The 24,185-nt window shown below is 37.4% G+C and overlaps 2 protein-coding genes and 1 long non-coding RNA gene across 4 annotated transcripts; 1 reads left to right on the top strand and 2 right to left on the bottom strand.

Moving 5' to 3' along the window:
* Positions 1–3,286: 3,286 nt before the first annotated feature.
* VPS22 (EAP30/Vps36 family protein) lies at positions 3,287–8,973 on the top strand. The gene is made up of 8 exons (XM_087323729.1): positions 3,287–3,381; positions 5,021–5,103; positions 5,204–5,314; positions 6,700–6,835; positions 7,099–7,253; positions 7,547–7,654; positions 8,363–8,452; positions 8,560–8,973. The coding sequence occupies exons 2-8, from the start codon at positions 5,053–5,055 to the stop codon at positions 8,677–8,679; spliced, it is 771 nt and encodes a 256-aa protein (XP_087179855.1). The 5' UTR covers positions 3,287–3,381; positions 5,021–5,052; the 3' UTR covers positions 8,680–8,973.
* A 467-nt stretch (positions 8,974–9,440) lies between these two features.
* Positions 9,441–16,180, bottom strand: LOC147860874 (putative linoleate 9S-lipoxygenase 5). 2 transcript variants are annotated; one of them, XM_087323728.1, is made up of 10 exons: positions 15,711–16,180; positions 15,042–15,352; positions 13,231–13,474; positions 12,768–13,124; positions 12,333–12,418; positions 12,136–12,243; positions 11,562–11,875; positions 11,173–11,457; positions 9,731–10,552; positions 9,441–9,598 (listed from the first exon to the last, which is right to left on the bottom strand). In XM_087323728.1, exons 1-9 carry the CDS (start codon positions 15,877–15,879, stop codon positions 9,781–9,783), a joined length of 2,646 nt encoding a protein of 881 aa, XP_087179854.1. In that variant the 5' UTR covers positions 15,880–16,180; the 3' UTR covers positions 9,441–9,598; positions 9,731–9,780. The 2 variants fall into 2 exon arrangements, with proteins under 2 accessions (XP_087179854.1, XP_087179853.1); XM_087323727.1 differs by having other exon boundaries at positions 9,441–9,557; positions 9,689–10,552.
* Positions 16,181–21,497: 5,317 nt separating this feature from the next.
* On the bottom strand, positions 21,498–23,185 carry LOC147860875 (uncharacterized). Its single transcript, XR_015530094.1, has 3 exons — positions 22,856–23,185; positions 21,751–22,221; positions 21,498–21,564 (listed from the first exon to the last, which is right to left on the bottom strand). It is a non-coding gene; the product is annotated as an uncharacterized LOC147860875 (long non-coding RNA).
* Positions 23,186–24,185: the final 1,000 nt, after the last annotated feature.

A 24,185-nucleotide genomic window follows, 5' to 3' on the forward strand; every position in this document is an offset into this window, starting at 1 on the left:
TCATCCCCAATTTCCACATAGTCGGGTCGTTCGGGCTTTCGTAGCTCTTTGAACCAATCCTCGTGGGATGCCATGTAGTTGGATGCACCCGAGTCAACAAACCATACATCTTTTGGTTTGGAGATGTTGGTCGGGTTGGAGGCTGTCATCGAGTTCACTTTGGGCCTCATCACAAACATTCTGGCACGATTGTCGTAGTTGGAGTTGGAGGAATATTTTGTGAGTTGTCGGCTTGTGAGAGCCGACTCACACTTCTTTTTGTGACACTCTGCCTCATAGTGGCCAAACTTGCCACAATATCTGCACTGGGCGGAGTTATTCTGTCGGCTCAGTCCAGCATGATAGCTCCCCCTTCTACCTAATGCTCCGCCTCACGCGTTCGCAGCGTCTTGTCGATAGGTGAAGTTTTGTTCTCTGGGTTGCCTTTGATTTTTCCAGCCTTGGCTTGCTTGACCCCTTCTTCTGTGGCCTTGTCCTCTTCCTTCGTTCGAGTTTGTGTAGAGCATTTGTCCATCAGATGCGCTCCCTCTTGTTCAAACATGGTTTTCTTCTACTAGGAGCATTGACTAGAGATCGAAGAAGGATGGAGGATTCTCCCTCGTGAGGACAACCGACCATATTGTGCCGAACCGTGGTGCCAAGACACCGAGGCATATTTGCACCATTTCGTCGTCGTCAATGTTGACATTGATCGACCTGAGAGAGTCGCACAGCTCCTTGATCTTCAAGGTGTAGTTGCTGATAGACATATCCCTCTGTTGAATGTTGTTCAACTATTGTCGTAGTTGAAGCTTTCGTGCGGTTGTGTTTGCCGCGGATATCTTTTTGAGATTCCCCCATGCCTCTTTTGGCGTTTTGGCCTCTTGGATGTAGTCGAGCATGCGATCATGAACGCATGGTGCTAGACAGTACAACACACAACTCGTTGCTTGCTCCCAAGTTGGATGGTCGACATGTGCTGTGTTGGGTTGATTTTCGTTTGCTCCTTCGACATATCTCCAATAGCCATGGCCGACAAGGTATTGGTGCATCTTGTACTCCCAAGATGCAAAGTTGTATCTGTCGAGCTTCTTGGTAGGAAGAGCGCTTCCCATCTGAGTGTTCTGGTGAACTTCTTCTTCTTCTTCTCTTTGATACAAACTGTGCAGATTGTTGCTACATTGATTAACCAGTTCTTTCCAAGCGCGGGCTTGGGCACAACACACGTAAAGGTGATGGGCTTGGATCAAGCTACCACGTGCTCTGATACCATGTAAAGAATCGGTGATGATTCTGTGTAGCGGAAGAACTATGTGTGTGTGTGTGTGTGTGGGAGAGAGAGAGAGAGAGAGAGAGAAACTATATTAACTATGCCCAGATGGATGTAGCTCATTGGTAAGGTTGCCCAATGGAGACCAGGTGGTCATGGGTTCAACCCCTACATTTCACAGTGGCATCTAGTGAAATAGAGATATGAAGTATATAATAGAGAGGTGAGGAAATTGGGTTTCAAACCCAAGACATGGTGCTTGTAGTGTTATCGACTTACCACTAGGGTAAGCTAATTACGATAATAATAAAAGAGAGAGAAACTATATTAACAAGGAGCAAGAATAAGCCAACAATTACAAAGAGAAGGAGAAGGTGCTTATGTAGTCACCTTCTCTCTAGGTTCTCTCACTAGAATCGCCTATTGGGAAAGAGGTCGAGTCTTAACTGCTTAAAGAATATGTGTAATAGGATATTAACTTCTATGACACACAAATTACTATATAAGGAGGTGGGGTGGTCACACACTTGAGTATTCTAGAGTGTGTTCCCACACATAGGAAGTTGAGTTTGATTCTCAACAATTATTAAGTAACATTCAGAAAGTATAGAAGTACATATCAAGTGATTAAGTGTTTACACTTGAGTATTCTAGAGTGTGTTCCCACACATAGGAAGTTGAGTTTGATTCTCAACAATTATTAAGTAACATTCAGAAAGTATAGAAGTACATATCAAGTGATTAAGTGTTGTAATACATGTTTCTCAAGTGATTGCAAGAGAACCAACATATTGACATAAGTATGTATTCCAACCGGCTTCGACTTACTAATAAATGTCTCTAATCTACATAGCTACCAAAAGGGTGGGATGGTTTATACACATACTAGGCAGTGACTAGCCTCCTTACTAATTCAAGACCAAATGTTTCTGCCCAAAAGTTGTCTAAGGGTGACCTAACATAAGACCACAAAAGCTTACAATTTGGCATGAAATAGACTCATGTCGTTGATGCATTTGCCACACATGCTATGACCAACCATAAACATTCTCTGACTGTGATATTTTTTTCTTATTGACATATGAATAAAGCATATCTTCTACAAAAACTTTTGGGTTCTTTATTGTTGTTTTAGCAGGCACAAATATTACCCACTTATAGTAACTTGGTGAGTTTACAGGCGACCACCAAAATGGCATCATCATTTCTATTGATAATTGGCAAATGAATGAGCAAAACATTCAAAAACTCTATTGTACATGGGAGCTTCAAGTTTCTACCTTACTAGAGTCCACTTCATTGTCCATGTACCTTTTCACAGTTTATCCTTACCCTCTAAAGAACAACATATCGCATGTTGCTTATGAGTTGTTTAATCACCTACTTTATTGCCATCATTTCCATGTGAGTAGGAGGAGCCTTAAGCTTGGACATGCAATATTCAGGTAGTTTTGGAGATTAATCACGCATACTCCCGCAAACATATTCTAGTACATTTCCTAGTCTATGGTTTCTTGTCCCCTCCCCCTCTCTTAACCCTACTCCCCATATGTGTTAGACCAAAAAATGTAAACAATTCGTTATACAAAACTGTTATATTTCACTGAACATGTAGAATTGTAAGAGGTTGTAGGTAAAGGAACCCATCGAAATTCTCACTCTCTCACTCCCAAGGTCATCAAACAAGAAGAATGGAAAGCGAATGAAGGATTTCTTGATCGATGCAAGTTCTTTGGAGCATTCGAGTGTTACTTATATTTTGCTTGATTTCATATAAGGTTATTGAAGCATAAACAAATCAATATAAAAAATAATCAAAGAACAAAACCAAAAACCAAAAATAAAAATTGTTAAAATAAAACAAAAATAAAATGAAAAATAAAAAAAAATAAAAAAATTGAGTACCCACAATATAGAAAAATAAAAATATGTAAAAATAAAAATAAAAGAATATGTATGTATGTATGTATGTATGTATGTATATGTAGATGTAGATGTAGATGTGTATATACTATATATATACATATGTATGAATTGTATAGAGCAGAGCAGGGGAGGAATCATCAGGAAGGAACAGAACAGAAGACGACGACTGAGATATGTCATAGATCCTCATGTCTCCATTGATTCAGGTATTTCCGTTTTCTTTTGCTCATTCAACACTCCATCTGTTTTTTGTCTTTTTTCTTGCTCGCATCTCAGAGCAAAGTATTTTCTCATGAGAGAGAGAGAGAGAGAGAGAGAGGGATCTTTTTGGAATCCGCGGGAGGCCAATTTCAATCCATGGGATGGGGCTGAGCCCATTGCGAGGATTGAAATTGGGGTGGGTCGCTGAATTTTATTGACTTGGAAGCTCTGGTGTAAACCACCAAGCCGAGAGAGAGAGAGAGAGAGAGAGAGAGAGAGAGAGAGAGAGAGAGAGAGACCCTACGAAAAGAATAAGAAGATGAAGAGGCTTTCCAAATGCTGGACATGTGCATTCACACTCATTCCAGTGGCTCAAGCAAATTCACAAAAATACCATGCTTGACCGAAATGATTCCCTCCTCCACTGGCTATTTGACTAATCAGGGAAATATCCTGCATATTATGTCATTTCTGTTAACATAAAAAAGTCAAATTTAAAAATTGCACATGAACCACATAGATAGCCCTGTCAAACAAAAAGTTTGGGATTAAAATAAAACAATTTAGAGGAGCCTGGGTATAAGGTGTGTGTCAGTAATACTTGGAGATATGGAGAGAGATAAGACAAGCTTGTGGCCATTCTCATGCAATGATGCTGTATGACATCAATGCCCTCCATAGTGAAATTCTTGGGAATTCGGCTATGATATTTGATATCTTCTTATGCAGGTACCATCAGGGTATTCAAATCCTTGAGATTCTGGATTGTACCAACTAAAATGTGTTTGGTCAACCAATATCTCCCTACATTCTCTACTAAGTGAGTGTTTTTGTCCTTGGCTACGAGCATCTGGAGCAAGCCAAGTAAAGTGCATTGGCGACAAATATCCTTACATCATCAGTCTCTATGAGATATGGGCTGCTCTGGCCTCTCAGAGGTCTTCTAGTATGACAATATGTAGAAGTCTGACATGTTCTTTTGTGCTATCGCTCTGTTGTCTTGGGCATTGTTGTTAATGTCATCTTTTTGTGCCCTCTTCCCTGAAGAAAATAGAAATGGGAGGGAAGTATACCGATGGATATGGCAGAGGTTGCTGGTGTGGCACATAGAAAGTAGCTATATACTCCCACCATGTAGAAGGTGATGGGTGGAGACAGAGAATGGTCCGTCATGACTCAATGAGTCACAAAGATTCCCTGGAATCATGATTCATGAAAAACTTGTTGATGTCTCTCTCCAACTGAGATAGAAAGACTTTCCTCTTTCGTCATATGGGAGAATAGAAGACAATGTGTGACTCAGAGAAGTGAGCCCCAAAGACACCCCTTTTAATCTCCTCTCTCTATACTCATCATCCTAGGCAGGACACGAGCTGACCATGATTTACCTATCTGCTCGGTATGTGGAAAGGTTGTAACTGCGATGTTGTTTAGAACCGGTGCATGCTGTGGTACAGAGTCTTTAAATGAAACCATATTTTCTTTTCTTTCGGAGCTCAGGAATTCATGGATTAGTTTTCTCCTAAAGCTAATTTTTCTTGTGCTAATGCAAATATATGCCACTATTCTTTGCAATTCAATTTCAATAGATTTACTTAATATCTATCTTGTAAAAGTTTCTAATGGAATGCAAAAACTTGTCAGGCATAATAACAGTTAAAAATTTAGAATTGAGGATGAAGCGCCGCCCTGGAATTGCCGGTTTGCAGACAGCCGCTGCTGCTCGGGTTGTTTATCTGCATTGCCACCATATTTTTTTGTTTTATTTCTCTTGCCTGAATAAATTTCTGACTTTCACATACATTGAATGCTGGTAATATTTTGTAGGGACAATACAAATTACTAGGAGAAAATGTGGCCAAAATCAGGACAGATCTTATGATGGAGCAACTTAGCACATTCAAGAACCAGCTTGAAGAATTTGCCAGGAAGCATAAGGTTTGATTTGCCATTTTTTAAATCCAAAACTAGTTTTTTGCTTCGTACTCTATCCTATTTCAAGGATTCAACCTGATGAGTGCATTGACCGTGCATTTACTAAATTGTTCAATTTTTCTGCTTGGTTTTTCTACATCCTTTCCTTTTGAGCATCTTGTTTGTTCATGTAACTTTGAACAAATGCTATTCAGATGTAAGAATGGAATTTTTGCAATAAAATAAGATCGTGCTATCCAATTTCTATTGCAAAAGAGACCAGGGGAGGGGGTTTTTTACTTCACATACATAAATTGGCATGTAGTAGAGATTCTTGTTTGTTTTATCTTAACAATTTTATCTTCTCTTAACAAATCTTTGGTGTATAGTTTAGCAAATAGGAATATTTGACCTGAATTCTACATGTAGGATAATACAGTTTTATACCTTTTTTCTTAAGTCCTTTATAGGGCAGGGTAGACACCTTATCAAAAACTTTTTGAACATGTTTGGAGTTGGTTTTACCTGCATATGGTTGGGAGAAGATTAAGAGTTGAAAGGTCACACTTTGCTTGCTTGCCGAGATGTCATTCAGTCTTCCATCCCCAGATAGGTAATCTGCTCTCATGCTTGCTATAAACTTCCATTTACGGGAGAAGTGGCATTCAATCCGGCCTGACCATAATTTGCCTATAACATTCTCTTTCGTATTTCTCTATCTGGAAATTTGAACTTACTTTTAATCATAGTAACATAATAGATCCATATGCAATTTGATCGTACCATATTCCCTTCTGTAAAAGAATAGTTTCTCAAATAAATGTTGAATTTTCAGTTATCTAACCAGAATATGTAGGCAATGTATACATTGGGCATTTGGAGTTGGTATTTCATCTTGGCTTAAATGGCTAAATTTATGTTGGGGTGCATTATTTAACTCAATTCCTTTGTCTGAAAATTGGAGTAGAGCTCCAGATTATGGATTCATTATTGAACCATAATGTGCCTATACCATTTTTTTTTTGTATTTCTCTCTCTGGGATTTTGGACTTACTTTTAATTATAGTAATATAATTAATCAATATGCAGTTTGATCATACCATATTCCCCTTCTACAAAAGAATAGTTTGTCAAATAAATGTTGGATTTTCCGTTATCTTACCAGAATATGTTGGCAGGTCATCCTAATGTAAACATTGGGCATTTGGAGTGTATTTCATTTTGGATTGAATGGCCAAATTTATGTTGGGGTGCATTATTTTAACTGAATTTCTTTGTCTGAAAATTGGACTAGAACTCTATATTATTCTTTAAATTCTATATCTGTGATTGATAGCAGAACTGGATTTGAGTATACCTTTTTATCTTGTAATGTGGAACTTTGTTTTATGTAATATATGGAAGTACAGAATGATATCAAGAAGAACCCTGCTTTCAGAGCCCAGTTTCATGAAATGTGTGCAAAAGTTGGAGTTGATCCATTAGCGTCTAACAAGGGATTTTGGGCTGAATTGTTAGGAATTGGAGATTTCTACTATGAACTAGGTGAGTGCAAAATATGGCCTGATATGATGCTTTTGAGAAATTAATTTTTTATAGATTCTGAGGGCATCATATTGAAGGCTAATGTTTTCAAGTTATTTACTTGTATTTGAATACTATTATCCTCTAACAAAACATTGTGTGGGTAGCTGTACAAATTATTGATTCACAAAGGCTAACATTTTCTGATTATTATCTTAAATTTGTGTACCACATTATCATTTAGATCTTTTCTTTCAAGTTCAAAACTTATTTTGTGTATATAGGTGTACAAATTGTAGATATTTGTCTTGCAAGCCGGCCTCATAACGGAGGTTTAATTGATTTGGAAGAATTGTGCACTTTACTTTCTAAAAAACGCAGGGCATCTCGAGAGCGAATCACAGAAGACGATTGCCGCCGTGCTATAGGGAAACTTGAGGTTTGACATATGCAATCTTCATTCTATTGTTTTTAGAAGCCTAGATTAAAAAGTTACTGTGAAGTCTATATCTATGAAGATGAAAAAAAAATTATTATTTTACTTATGATATATGCATGATATTTATTTATGAAGCTTTATTTATGACCATCTCCCCTATATGTTTCTAAAAGTTAATTAATTCATGAAATGCTGTATGGTCATCAGTGAGTAAACTTGGATGTTTACAGTGGTTGTAAAAAAGTGCATTCTATTTTAAACGTGGTGTACTGTCTGATCTTTATTCTTATTAGGTGCTAGGTAGTGGGTTTGAGGTGTTTTCTGTGGGCAAAAGGAAGATGGTGCGTTCTGTTCCGACTGAGTTGAATAAAGATCACAACCGAATCTTGGAGATAGCTCAGGTATATATATGTATATTACACACAAATATACATGTATACATGTATTCATACAATACGTATGTATACACACACGAAATTCATACCTACATAAATAATGCATATTTATTACACACGCACACATATGAAACACATACACATTTGTTTTCTAGCAATGGATCATATCGCTGGCAGAACTTCAATGTCATGTTAAAATCCTACCAAAAATATTTACAATATGTCAGATTAGAAGCATTCAACAAAAAAGGGCATAAATATGTCATGAGAGAATATGTAAGAAACTGATACAGATCAGAAGCTGATTGCCCGGCATTCTGCTTATTACAAACAGTCTAGACTGTACATGAAGGCTAAAATCGAACTACTCTGGACATGTCCTGATACAATAGTTTACTTGAGGCAAGTTAACAGGGGGCCTCTCATCTTTTCTGCACTCAGAAGGATTTCATCTACATGCTCAAACATGCTATAAATTGCCATTATTGTAATTACAAGAACTATCCAAGTAGACATGACCAGAGAAATAGAAATTCCTTAAGAGGCAATGGATTCTTGCAGACCCATTTGATTCCCCATACCAAACATCTTTACTGAATGTCTTCAGCAATGGTTCCGGCTGCAATCCCATGCACACACACTTGTCTTGCCGGATTCACTGTCGAACTGTTCATTTATTTATTTACCTGTTATGGATTTTTGTCATGCGTGTAGGTTCGTGGATATGTAAGTGTGGAGGAAGTAGAAAAAGAGTTGTTATGGCCATTGGGCCGTGCCATCGATGCCCTTGAAACACTACTTAAGGTATGTATGCATGCATGTATGTATGTATGTATGTATGTATGTATGTATAGATGAGCTTGAAAGAAAGTGATAATCGTCTCCATTATTACATATTATGCTTTGTATAGGAGGGCCTAGCATTGGTGGATGATGGCCATGCTGATGGAAAGCGGCGATATTGGTTTCCTTGTGTTGGCTCATTTTCTTCTGATGCCATCGAAGCAGATGTTGGTTCCCTTGTGTTGTAGACTGTATTATATGATGGCTGAAAAGTGGTCAGAAACCTTGTTTTCCATGAATATGTACAAATATAAACCATACACAAAGATGTAATACTTCCATATTTGCAGCTCTTTACTAAATTTCGAGACCGGTAGCTCTCAGAAAGGCTTAGGTTCTGATGCAAGCTAGGTGTGAGAAATTTGGAGTCCCGATTTTTTGTTTTATAGAGAGTGACAAGTCTTGTTGGGGAAAACATTGTTTGGATAGTGTAACTAATTTCTTTCTTTACAATAATCATTTGACAGACTATATTTCTTTCATTCTTTCCTGATGAGAGAAAGCAACGTTGGATGGCTTGAAACTTCATTTAAATGAACTATATATTTCTCTTAGAACTGTGAGTGTTTGTTTCTTAGGCTTCTAATGGCAAGCTCGAATAAAGAGCGACTATAACATGTCTCTTCGAAACTGCCAAAGCTTGTATGATTATGTGAATGTCTATATGGAATGAAATATTAGTAAATTGTCTTCATAGAATTGTAGCAAATTGATGAACCTTTTGGCCATACTAATATATTAATACTAATGTAAGAGGTGCTTCATTTTGTAGATTTGTAACTCTCAAAGACCTCTCCCTTGCTCTTTATGAATTTTTGCATACATACATATGTGTCTATATAGATAGATAGGTAGATGCATGTAATGTATGTATGAATGCGGGCATAAATATGTATAATTTTAATCTAATCAAATTCTAAATCAAGGTTACAATGATCAAAGATAATGGTAGTGGAAATTAACATTAAATTGTTGGGAGTAGATACGATTGAGAAATAATATATATTGCTTTTAAGCCCTTGGGTTCACCTTGTATGTCTATGCGTTGTATAGGATACATTGATATCTATCCATTGATCACCTAGAGTGGGGATTCTAATGAACATAGTAAAATTCATACATATATATCATATCTATACATTGATCATCTAGATTGGGGGTTCCAATGAACAAAGTAAAATTCACACATATATATACCTATACATTGATAATCTAGAGTGGGGATTGCAATGAACATAGTAAAACTCACACATATATAACATCTTTAGTAGAAATCTCTACAAATGTATTCAAATGGAGGTACTATTGGGGATGCCTTTTCCTGTGAGCCCCTCGGAAGAGAAAGGGGAAAGAAGGGTGTATGGCACTTTGACAGATCCATGTCGATTGTGAAGCGTTGGGTTAGCATTACGAGCTATAATATTCTTCTCGATGATCAAAAGTTGAGCCTTAAACCGCTTGAAAGCTTCTATAGCCGCTTCATTGGCTATCCAAAAAGGTGCACGATCTCCCAGATACTCCTCGTCATCTGCATGGGTGGACAAAATCTCGATGATGGCCATCACGATGATGGCTTGAGTCTTGGTGGAAAGAGATGTTAAAAAGTCAGGATGATGTTCCCCTAGTGTGTAACCATTCTTCTCATTGTCAATGACATTGTCCTCTTCATAAAATGGTATCAACTTTCTCGCAGATGTTGGTTTGTTTGGCATGAACCCTGCGTATGCATATTGTCCAAAATTTACCGCTGCATGATGTGCTGATGCGAGCCATATGATTGTAGTTAAAGCCTCCCCCAATTCATCGACCCCTTGCATTACATTTATCCACCCTTCTTTTTTGTCCCCATGTCCCACCCCTAACACTTCATCCCACCATCTTTCCAACTCCACATCCTTCTTTAAAGCCTCTTCTCCATCACCTTTGTAGAAAATACTTAGGTATTCTCTCACCCACTCCTTGATCGCCCACCATATCTCTAGCCCGTCCACTGCAAAGGGATAGTCTTCTATCAATAGCCTCAACCCATGTTTTGATGTAGGATCCTCCACTGCCATCCCCCTACAATGATGAAACAACATTAACAACTATATTTTGCAACATATAAGCATACACATTACATTCCCTACACCACACTATTAGAGTAGGCCCAAGTGACTATTTTTGACAAATTTTGGATGGCTATAGATGGATTTGGTCTTGGCAGAAACCTCTATATATAGGTCTCAAACTAAAATTGCAAATAACAAAATGCATCAACTAGCTGAATTTTGCAATGGACAAGGTTTACTACTAGACTATCAACTATTTCATAATTTTGTCATAGTATAGAAAGAACTCATGTATAATGGGTTAGATATTAAGGTTGGGGTGAGCCAATTAGTTAGTAGATTGACTTTGGTCACGTTTAGTCTACATGGATATGCTTCATACATCAATCTTTGGTTTTATAAGATGAGGATATAAAAAGGCTAGCTAAGGTGCATTAGCTAGTCTCATTATGAGATTGGTTGACAAGAAAGAAAGAAAGATATATTAACGTCCTCTAAGACCAAAATTGGCCCATGAGACAATTGGTTTACAACAAAAATGGGGTATTTACCCATTCATCGAAAGTAAAAAAAAAAAAAAAAAGAATAGAATAGAACTTAAGCTAAAGAGTTTTCTACATGTTTTATTACCTTTTGAGCAAATCAGCTGGCAAGCCTTGCTCATCGAACCGCCAACTTCTATACCCTACCGAGCTCATCTCCATCGAGTATTTGTTAGAGAAAAATGTTCTTTCAATGATCCCTCCAATCAAGAATTGACCGGTGTAGGCATTGATCAATATTTTCCTCGCAATTGCATTTATGTTCATTGTATTTTTGAAATGTGGCACAAGCAAAACATGAAGAGGATGCATGGCACTAAGATGCCTATGTGTGGCAATGATAAAAGGCTCTATGGAAGCATGGGTACGAAGCCTACAAAATGTAAAACAACATATAATTTTCAATATTGTTATGTAACATGTTTAACCAAATAAATCCCTAAGAAAAAATGAAAGTGAAAAAAAAATCCTTCTTACCAATGACTAATGAGTTGATGATAACCTGCATCATTGATAGATACATGTGCTTTGGCAAGATGCCACCAAGTATGGTTTTCGTTCGGGTCATGTGGTGGAGTAAAAACTCTATTCAATTTTTGGGGGTCATCCTTGTTGGAGTTAGTGGGCAAACTTAGTTCTATTGCAAGCAACTTGAGTGTCCCATTTTCTGTGAGGAAAACCACGGTTCGAGATGCATATGCCTTTACTTCCTCCAAGGCATTGATCTTCCCTATGTAGGGGAGGAATACATCATGGTAGTCTAGTATGTACAATCTATTTTGATTGATAGCCTAACAAAGAAAAGTAATTGCAAAGCATTAAAAATCAGAAAACACATATGTTTACAAATGTAACATGAAATGTATAGTTCTTGTGTATATTTATTTTAACTTGTTGCCCCATTGTATATATTCCTGGACTTGTATATTTCTTATTGATTAACTCATCACTACATTTGCAAATAGTAAAGAATACATCCAAATTGTGCAATGAACACAATGTTGTGTTTTGAATGTAAGCCAATATTCTAAAAATTGATAGATTCTTATACCTCTACTACAGAGAGGCCGTTCATGTTTTTCTCTAAATCGTATGATGTTATTGAAGACGTTGTTGGCCCGTAAACATTTGGATCTAGTTTGGATTCAATGGGGAAAGCCTAGTAAAGTAGGAAAAGTGGTTAGTATCACTAAAAAAGCATTATATAAAACCTACATGATTTCAAATAAAAGCATTATATAAAATCACCTTTAACCGTTGAATGACCATTGGATTCAGTCCGGCCAACATTTGACGTGCAAATTCATCATCTTGAAGCCAAGCAGTGTGGTTGGCTACAAGGAGGAAACACCATGCATTTTGATAAGATATATGGTTAATTAGCAAGACAAATGACTAAGAATTGTTCAAGAGAACGAGGTTTTGCAAGTAAAAAAAGAGTTATTGAATGGAGATCTAGGTGACATATTTCCTTGGAAATTGTGACTAGTTTTTAGATTAATTTGTAGAGCAAGAATGATTGATGAGCAAAGGAATCTCGATTCTCCACCATCATTTTTAGATGATTGGTGAAGAGGTTCAATGGAATCTTGTTGAAAACTTACAAAGTTAATAATCGTGGCAATATTGAAAAACAATTGTGTGTGTGTGTGTGTGTGTGTGTGTGTGTGTGTGTTATCTTACCTTGTATTACTTGGGGTACTGGGAACTTGAGAAAATGCGTGTCTCCAGTGCTAGGATCAATGATTTCACGAGCTAGTTCAAACACATTTTTAAGCCCTTTTTCTATTTCCTCATTGGATAAGGGCACAATAGCACCAACATCGATGCCAACACCCTTGGAATAGAGCTCTTTGACTTCATCAATGTGCGTAAATGTCTTCTTTCCCTCGATAAGCCTCTCAAGCACCGTTAATGTTCCATGAGCAAACGACTTTATCGAGGATCCTAAGAAATCAGACTTCTTGATACGTTGAAATCGTTCGTCTCTTGGCACATATACTAACTCTAGAAGCTCCACCGGCCTTTCCGATGAGGGGTCTACCTTATTCATCAACATCAAGTTTGACATTGTGTTATTATTTTGACATCAATGCATTTAATGGAATTAGGATACTCATAAAAATATTTTGTCTAGGAGCTTTACCTATCTCGGTCCTATCTCGGCCTGTTCTACACCTTCGAGGGTAGGGGAACTCTTTTGAACCACCTAGAATGGTTCTAGAGTAGAGTTGATTATCCTTATCTGGGTCACCAAGATCATTGTACACATCATAGTCATATATCCGGTCATGCCTCCATCTTTTTCCCCTACCATTACCTTGTAATTGTTCAAGCTCAGAATATCGAAGATCAATAAGACCATCTGGAGTTTGGTTTGGGAGGTATACCTACAGATAACAATACCATCATTATATGCAAAATGCCTAAGCTTTCCAATTGTGAACGGGTTTAAATGAATTAAAATATACTTTTATGAAATGGAAAGACATGCATGTCACTAGTATGGGTATACATTATGATCATGCATTTATTTATGCATGTGCTCATGGATGTATGTGAGATTTATCATATCATTGACTTGAGTTTTGTTATAGCATATATTGTTTGTCATTTATGGTATTCACATGTTATATTGGACAATGTGTGGAGGTTCAAAATATATGACAACCCGTTCCTTTGTGTCTCTTCCCAATGTCATTGGATTACATGTTTTGAAAAGATTTTTGTACGATTTGGTCCAACTTCCTTTTCATGCATGAAAATAATATGGAATTATGAGAAAAAACACTCACATATTTATAGGAACTTGGTTTAAAGACTAGGCATTCTTTTTCCTTCCAAAGATATTTCCACTCAGTGTTTAAATAAAGGAGGACACAAGTATTGCTACGAAACATCCAAATGCTGGAAATTTCAATGATTATGTTCTGTTTTTTCAATTGAAAATACAAGTGAAATGTTGATAATTATACGTGCACGGTAGTGGACTGTTTCTTTATCTTTCTCTTGTGGGGTGGCACATGCCATCTTCATTACATGTTGGTTATTGATTTCTTTCTTACTTTTAGATTATTTCCGACACAAGAGTAGAGCAATGTTCTTGGATGCACAAGCTATTAGTGTGCCCACACACACAATCAATACATTTCTTTTGTTCCCCACTATGCTCTTGCCCCACATAAACAAGGAACTTTTGATGGGTGAATGCTTTTAGAATCATTTAATATTGACTTACCATTATGGCACACATACAAAAAAACGCTAGTAAAATTGCTTAGAACTACATACATGACACTATTGTAGTAGATTTGTTTAAATGTAAGGGAAAGCATTTCCCTTAGGTTGATGTTCTTTCTCATGCACGCATGTATGCAATGTGTATGTGTGTATGCACATGTTTGTTTGTATGTATATGTGTCTATTTCAGCATTTCTATTTCGCAAGTGAAGGGTCAATAAAAGGGATGAGATCGAATCTTTCGAGGCTTTTTTCTCGCGTGAGAAAACCTTTCTCTTTCTTGAAGTAACACTATTTAATCAATGGGGATAGATTAACCAATCATCACTTATATTATGTACTACTTGTAGATAAGTTTTTCCAAGAGAGATTGGAGAAATATCTTCACTAGTTAGGGTTGAAAAAATCAAGGGGAATTGCTATGTGGATAGGCTCCATTTTTCAAAGATATAATGTCTTTCCAAAAGATCGAAGAGATCCTATATCGATTTAAACGTTTTGATAATTCGGTGGAATTATTAAGATGGAATGGGCATATAGGTCGTTTCCAAACATATGCATCTAAGATATATTTTAGGCGCGTGTGTGTATGTATGCATGTATGTATGCATGGATATATGTATGTGTGTGTGTGTGTGTGTGTGTGTGTTTGAACTTCGCGCACATGGGCAACTATGAGTACACATTTGTATGTGTGTAGGTTTGTAAAGCACACACCTGGTTGGTAAAGAAGACCCTAGGGGCACCATCGTAAAGGTGGTGGTTATAGACCCAAGAGTTGCAAGGGAAGTGGAGTTGTTGAACATTTTGAGAAATGGCAAGAGGGAGGTGGAGAGTGATGGATGAGAGGAAGAAATGGTATGGGTGGTGGCTCTCCACGAGGATGGCTCCCGGAACCCCGAAGTCTTTTGGAACCTTGAATGTCGCTCGATATAACTTCTCCCCTTCATCTGCCGCGACGACACTAGTGTGCGTGGAGACCCACCCTTCCACATCAGCCTTGTGGCTCCTCTTACCCAATAATGTTCCTAATAGAAAAAACAAGTTTCATTCTTACTCCCTTGCGGTAATACATGTTTTGTAAACCATGGGCCTTAGTTCGTATCTCGCCAATCATATTGTATAGATAAATGTTGGAACTAAATCAAATCAGCGAGCTAAATTTAAGTTAAAAATCTTAAGCATCATTCATCATGGGCTTTTTGTTGGTGTAGAATTACTTAATAATTGGCTAGATGGGGTTTTCTATAATTAGTGATGGCCTTTTGTTTGGTCTAATTAAACAAACAATAAAACCCAATTTAAACACAAGAGCTCTTAAATCATATGGATAAGCCAAATAAAATCCTAACCAAATTTCTCAAAAACAAAATGAGAGCGATTTACTTTGATCTGTCTCGACACTAACAAGTTGTAGCTCGATGTTCCGTCCGACCGCATCAGCTGTGGCATCGATCACATGTGCAAAAGTGTCGTCGAGATCGAACACATTGTGGCGTAGAATCGAGATCGACGCCTCGATTTCCACCATGGGCACTCCTAAGTTCTGGCCCATTATAATAGCTCGAGGATGATGACAATAGTTTGAAAAAGAAAACAATAGCAAAATCTGTATAGATGAGTGTTGAACCTAAGATCTACAAGACACAAGTTTCTGGTTTATGATAATAGAAGCCCCTACTATTTCTAAGCCAAAAGTTATAAGGGTATGGGGTTTCTCGATATAATGTATACCATGTGCAAGAACAAGTCTAGACTCTAGATATCTTATAGAGCTTTAGGCCCTCTTTTATGGGTCTCACGTTGGTTCTTGCCCTTTACTATTCATTTGCTTCTCTCTCTCTCTCTCTCTCTCTCTCTCTCTCTCTCCATTGGCCGTCCTTTTAGTTCTTAAGTCTTACTTTCGCATTTATGCCGATGCCCATAGACTTCATGTCGACCAGCCATAGTTTTAGAACATAACACAACTTGATGATGATGATGGGCGCATTATAACTATAAACTATCTCCAATCAGTTTGGTCTCTCTCTCTCTCTCTCTCTCTCTCTCTCTCTCATACTTTACTTCATTTACTTGATACACTACAAGTTGAAAAAGACTTTTACTTTTAAGCCCACATGTACCTTAAGCTCATCCTATCATGTACAATGATGCACTTGTAAGCAACTTAAATGTATTAAAGGACACAACATTTAAAGAATAGACTTATCAACATTCGAAAAAAAGGTTTTAGAAAGAGAGAAATTGAAACGGAGGGTTCGACTCTATCCAAGTATGTTTTGTATGATATTAAGCTCAAATGCAGCCACATCAGAAGCCAAGTTTGAAAACATTGTTTTATGGGCTAAATCTTTTAGTTCAAAGGGGAATCAAAAGTAGCACATGAGTTTTGACTTTAGTGCTCAATATATTTGGGAGTTATACCACTAAAGAAACGCATACTTGACTTGTTCTTTCTTTATGTTTCAAATCATTGAAGAGAACAACATTACATTTTGTTTTGGCATGTCATGTCATGTTTTGAAGATGGCAATCTCCCACAAATCTTCAAAGGCTTGGAGAATGGGGCATTTTATCTATGGTAAAAGATAAAGAACCTTGTGAACTTCATTGAACAAAAATGGTTCATGAATACGGTAATATATACAATGGGTAAATATATTGTCCAATCTCTATCAATAACTTGTTGGCTAATATATGAGTGGGTAACATTAACTATTCACCCTGAAGTTATTATCTAATATTGGGAGTATGCCTATGTACCATTTGGACTATCTTGTGTTGCCAAACAAATTTGTCTTTCTATACTCTTGAGTCTTGATCAATCGCGCGTTTGACATTTGAATGTGAATTCTCATCCAAATTGCTCATTACAAATCATACTTCTTATCGATTAGACGAAAACTATTCAAAGTTTGTGAGTAATACTTTACATTAAATAGAGCAATCATGTTTTCAATTAGATGCGGAGCCTTCATTATCTATTATTGAGAGCATGCATTCATATTGTTTGAATTATCTTGTCTAACCAAACAATCTCGTTTTTCTTAATTCTTGACACTTGATTAATTGAGAAATTGATATCTGAATGCGAAGTCCCATCCAAATTTCTCACTATAAATCCTACTTCTTACAGATGCGATGAAAGCTATTCAAGTGCGTGAGTATTGTATTACATTAAATAGAGCAATCATTTTTTCAGGTAGAAGTGGAGCCCTTAAATGTACTTCATGTGTGCAAAAGTCGATATTTGAGAAACATATCATCACAAGATTTCTGAAGAAAGGCTTTCATGATGATTTAGCACATGCCATCTTTAGTCACATGAATACGAATCATAGAGCAAACACGTACATCAAGCTTGCATAATGTCAAAGGACACATGTGAATAAGCCTCCTAAACTTTTTTTATTACCATTAGTCTTCGGTACTAAGGATTGTATGAATGTAATAAGTAGTTATAAAATGTCCACGCTACGTATAAGAGCTTTGAAACATCCACTTCGGGTTTCTAAGGGCATCGATACTATGGATTGATGCAATTAGTAGTTATAAACATGTCCACGCTACATATAAGAGCTTTGAAACATTCGCTTGGGTTTTCTAAGGGCATTCGTGTGGCAATATCCAAGCATAGTGTGCCAACATATGTATCAATAAACATATTCCAGCTTATCATTTTAGTTTTATAAAACCATTCCCATTTACATTGGATATTTACAAACTAACTAAGTTAGTCGCTCAAGCACGTGCATGCACACACATTTATTTCATCATCTACCATGTAGGAATCAATAAGCATGAGGAAATGTCTTCATGGACCCACATTTAATGCACTTTCACGAGGGAATAAGTTTCCACTACCAACTAGAAGACACACCTTTTAAGATAAGTACATATATACAAAATTATAATAAGTTGACATGTTCAAGATAGGTTCAACCCACCTTCTATTAAAATATGTCAATGGGTGTCGTTATATGTATTGACAAGGATACAAAGAGAAGGAAAATTTTCTCTCTTTTCATGCTAGAAACTCTTCATTTGTCTGAAGCTCTCAAGTATAGATGTTTGCTTATGAGGAAGATATACCTATCTATCTCAACAAATCGATCTAATATGTGGCTTTTTTCCCTTGATTGGGATCCAAAATTCATGTAGTTTATTAGTCTCAGTTCAATGAGAGAATACATATACTCTTCATTAGAAAGTGTGCAAGTATGGTGCTTTACCAATTGTGGCATTGATATATATGATTTGTTTTCTTGTTCATGCTATATGAAGAAAGAGAGGAGGAAGACACTCCTTTTTAGAAATGATTTCTAATGCAATAATTTGTTTTATTCAAATACGTTTCCCTAATATTCTCCAAACAGTTCAACAATAACCATGTCAACCTCCCGTTCCATGATGTCTTTTCCCTTTATTCTTTGGTTGCATTTTATATGCATAATGCAATATTTTATTTTGTGAGATAAAAGGAGCTTATGACGATTTCAATAATCAAACTCTCCTCATTGATGTTGGAAGTTCCAAATGGTTTTAACTTTCGAGTGAAATTGTGAATGTTTAGAGTGGTATAGGCTAGTCACTCAATTAATTTAATGACATTTACACATGTTGGGGCTGATATACATGGTTTGCTCTATAACATCAAGCTCCTAAACAAATGCATGATTTGGTCTGTTGCACTTTAACTAAGAAATGGGGATCATGTGAGGATACACTTGGATATCCATGTCTTTGATATATATATATTGTAAACATGATCACATTGTGGTTGTATCTACAATTATGGTATTAGTGGATGGAGTAGCCCTTGATGTTGACCAAGTTTTATCTTGAAGACATGCACCCATTGCTTACAAAAACACAAGAAGTCCCCTCTTTAGATTCTATGCACACACTTTTCCACAAAGAACAAAAAAGAAAGAGAGATTTCATTTCATTTTCTTGATTTTCGTCGAATAAAGTGCTCATGGGAGTGATAGCCCACCATTCCTTTTGGGACATGCATGGATTATACAAAATATTATACTTATTGTATGGACATAAAAACCATTGATGGTGATTTGAAGAACAAAAACCTCACCATCAGCCGGCTTTCTCGTTTTTGCGGCAATAAGAAATCTTTTTCTCGCAATAGCAAGCATAACCAAAAGTCTTAAGATTTACTATTAAACAAAACCACAGAACACGCATTCTCCTCGAATGCACATCATAAACATATCATGCACATTTTTAAAAAAGGGCGGCTATTCATACCTAAAACGTGGACAATTTTCTTTGCACACACATCCTAAATGCAACACATTTTTACACAAGACATGTGATTATTCACATGCAAGTCGTGAACAAATTTCAGTCCTCACAATATACACAAAGTCATTATTCATACCAAAGACATCTACACTATAGGCCAAGCAGGGAAAAATTACATTCTCCATGGTGACATACATGTTTCAATCCATTTAACACATAGGATCGACCCCCTTTACAAACAATGGCCACTTCCACATGTTGCCATGTGCCAGCACAACCCACCATAGAATTGTGCACTCAATTGATCTCAAACAGTTTTCATGCTTATAGATTATCGACCCATGTCATGGTTGCAATCTTCATTCATTTTTTCACCAAACTTCATTGTTTGTATGGACTCGATTTTGCAACCCCACACATAAGATTGTAATCTTGATCATCTATTGCCTAAACTTCAATGTACTCAACTTTTTGGAACCAGTTTGATCACACTAATCATGTGCGATGAATTTAATATGGCAAACCAACATGAACCGTTATGTGATGAATGTGACATGGTGAAGCAATATTAAGCACTATCTGAACAATTTGACATGGTTAATGAGCAATAATTGCTATTTTGATGTTGGAAGCCCAAATCCATACATGTGTATCTGCAGGATAACTCAAGGAAACCCCAATAGTAACCATATTAGGATCTGAGCAGTTCATCTCAAGTTTAATGATATCAACCCTAACAAATTAGGCCACCGGCACACACATGACCCTCTTGTTAAACACACACATATATAATGCTAATTAATGACAATGTAGAGCCCCCAATATGCAAAAACCTAGTTTATGTTACCTTAATGCATAACTTTAGAAACTATATTTTGCTTTTATCTGGAAAATGTAGTGTCAAGCAAAGCTATTAGATACCAATGTCACTACTAAAACATTAAAAGAAATACCTACTTTGACATACCAAAAATAATACAGAAGGTGGTATACAATCTTAACAAGTCAGGCTATGTCCATGGTGACAATTCAAGCAGCGTTTTCACATTTTATTTTCACCCAACACTTCTTCAACGAAACTAACATCACCTGAATGCTAAATAAGAGGAGTACCTCCTCCAGAATTAGCCTAAAGGCAATCATAATCCATGGTTCCTCAGGATATTCCGATGAGCCTGGGGAGCAACTAGAGCTAGATTGGCAAGTGGGTGAATTCCTCCACCTGTTCTACTCAGAAATTTCCCCACATGCCCCATGAGCAACTCGTGTTAAGATAGACATCCATACCCATGATATCACAAATACAATGCAGCAGTAACATCGATAGTATTTTGTTACACCCAGCTTAAAGAAATGAATCAAGCTAATGGTTGGATTTACGATCGGGTTATCCTGGTTTTAACTGAACTTACAATTACAAAAATGTTGATGTAGATCACTTTCACGAAAATGGATTAGATTATACGCAAATACAATTCGAGATTAGACTAGTGTGAAAAAGAGAGAGTGATTGAGTCATACACAAACACAATGTAAGGATGACATAGATACTGTGTCAATCAATCGTGAGTGTTTACAAATTTAAAACTATGAGGCCAGCGATGATGTATGTGATACTATTTTGCAAAGGTAAAACACTGGAGAGAAAAGAAAGGAATCTTGATGTCCACTAGATAACAGGCCAAAACTGGCCTATCAATCGAATCATGTACAACTGTAAATGTGCTCGGTGGGCAGTGGGAAGAAACAAAGGAAAATGACAAGCCACAACAGGGATGGATGATCACTAAGGAGTGTATTGCGTACGGTAGGCGGAACGGGGAGTCTTAAACCAGGAGAATCTTCCGGAAAACATCAGCAAAATAACAATTGACAAGGTACAAAAAATAGGTCATGTTCCATCCCCACCAAAACAAAAAAAAATGAAACGATGATTTTTGAACGAATACAGAGATTTCTAGGAGTGAAAAGGGCTAAACTACATTTGGTGGTGGTGGGGGGGGGCAAAAGACTGCATCTTAAACCAGGAGAATCTTCCGGCAAGCATCGCCAAAACAACAATTGACAAGGTACAAAATAGGTCATGTTCCACCCCCACCAAAACAGAAAAAAAACCAAAGATTTCTGAAAGAATACAGAGATTTCTAGAAGTGAAAAGGGCTACACTAAATCTGTCCCACAAAGATTTTTGAAAAAGAATACAGAGATTTCTAGGAGTGAAAATTACTAAACTAAATCTGTCCCATGGGTGGGGGTGGGGGGGGGTAAAAGGCTGCATCTATTACAAGGTGCATTGAAAATGCGGGGGTACGTGAGGGATGGAGCATTGCGTGACATACGTTCGGAGTAGAGATTCGGATCCTCCTCCTCCAGCGGAGATCAAAATCTCACATAGACAACCCAATGCCGTGACTCCCACTAATTCCCTCACCCCCTCGCAACACGAGGCCGAGGGATCGGCCGCCATCGATCCGTTGTCCACGCATGGGGCCACGAGACCCAGTGCTCCTTGCTCCTCTCCGCCCCCGCATTTGCTCTTCTTCTTCATCACTTCTTCCGTAATGCCCGCACGAATGCCTCCCCCACTCGATCCGTCCGCCACCATCACTACTAGGAAACACACAATCGCCGCCATCTGCATACATACGTTGCTCATTACAATCACCAGCCTGTCAACTATGGATCTAATACACCCCTCGGTGTATAAATTTGAAGAACCCCTTAACAAACCCTAACAATATGGTGTTAAACCCTAAACCTAGACCTTAAAGGATCATATGAAGCTTACAAAATGCCTTTTAACCATCGCAGACCGTAACCCTAGATATCAAAGTGTCACATGATCATCACAACATAGCCTGGCCAAATATCATTGCAAATTGACATGATTACCACATGAGTCAACACCATTTGGTTAGGGCTTGTTAATCATGTAAAGCTTACAAAATGGCTTTTAACCATCACAGACCCTAACCGTAGAAATCAAAGATTCCCATGATCATGACAACATAGCCAGGCCAAAATATGGTTGCAAATTAACATGATTACCACATGGTTCGATCTCAGACGCCCTAACCCTAGAAATCGAAGCACCACAGAACACATCACGGTCAACCACATGTCTACACATCTCAAGCTCCGACACTAAGAAATGAAGCGTCACATCCACATTGTTGACCATCAGGTGACGGTTACCAAACACGAGAGAGGGAAACAACCTGCATTATCATACAAAAAAAAAGATCATACAAACATACATTCGTTCATACCTTAAAGCAATTGGCCATTGATGAGAGGAAAAGAAGGAAGTGAAGACTGACGGAATAATGGATCCCATGGTTCATGCAAACGATCCATATATGCAGCTCAGAAAGGCGTTACACAGGCGAATCTTTGAAAAGAGTTGGTTCTTGGCCTCTTATTTCGATTTCAATCCGTTTTGATAGTATCTGACAGTTAAATGTCGGAAAGAAAGATCGAAGTCGGGTAGAAAACTGAACAGGATTTCTCATCATCAAAGCCTAGGGTTAGGGCTTTTCTAGGACTGTCGCTTCTTTAGAGTTTAGGGTTTAAGGTAAAGGCTTACTAGAGTTTAGGGTTAGGGTTTATACGAGGTTGTCATCATCAAAGCCTAGGGCTAGGGCTTTTCTAGGACTATCGCTTCTTTAGAGTTTAGGGTTTAAGGTAAAGGCTTACTAGAGTTTAGGGTTAGGGTTTATACAAGGTTGCGGTGGCAAGCCGACGATTATGTAATGTTTACTAGGTTCGCTCGATCAAGAAGCCCTAGATTTACTAGATTAGGGTTTATCATGCCCTACTGATTATGTTTTAGGGCTTATTGTTCATGGTTTTTAGAAGGTTTTCGCGTTATAGCTTCGAATTAGGTTTTCAGCACATCAACTTCTAAAGGTTTCATCTTTGTTTATGGTCGATGCCTATTCTTTTGCATCGAAAATATTCAATTCAAAATGTAGAACGAGTTCTTTAAGGGCAAGGGTTAATTATTGTTTCTTTTTAGTGTTAGTGTAGGGATTAGCATTCAGATTATCAAGGGTTTTAGGGTTTAAGGTTTAACTAATGTTCTTATGATTCATGTTGTATTCAATGCTTGCATGCAAGGTTTGATTATTGATGTGTTATGATTCAGGTTGTATTCAATATTTGCATGCAAGGTTTGATTACCATTGCCTGCAATCATGAATTCAAATATGAACTTGGTGCCTAGAATTAAGACACAACAAAGGTGATTTCTCCTAACATGAATACCATCTTTCAAGGATACCCCGCATAGTGATCCCAAGATTAAAAATGCATTCAATTTGGCATGGTTTACACCTATGTCTGCTTGGAACCATTATTTGCCATACAAATGTTGCTTTTTACCCTTTACATTTGAAAGAATTGGTCATAGACTACTATTGGTAATAATGGTGTGCTGATTTCATCATGTGTCTTTGCTTAGCAATCTGTATGTAGTATAGTAGGGTTTTTTGCTGATGGTCACTGTATGTGGTATGCTCAACATAGAATGAAACAATGTTAGACTTTGAAATTCATACTAACAATACCCTCTGATTTATCGATGGCATACATTTTCGC

The sequence above is a fragment of the Azolla caroliniana genome, unplaced genomic scaffold, assembly GCF_043228905.1.
Source record: "Azolla caroliniana isolate FFs.n. ecotype wild unplaced genomic scaffold, voAzoCaro1.0.p SCAF_8, whole genome shotgun sequence".
NCBI lineage: Eukaryota > Viridiplantae > Streptophyta > Polypodiopsida > Salviniales > Salviniaceae > Azolla > Azolla caroliniana.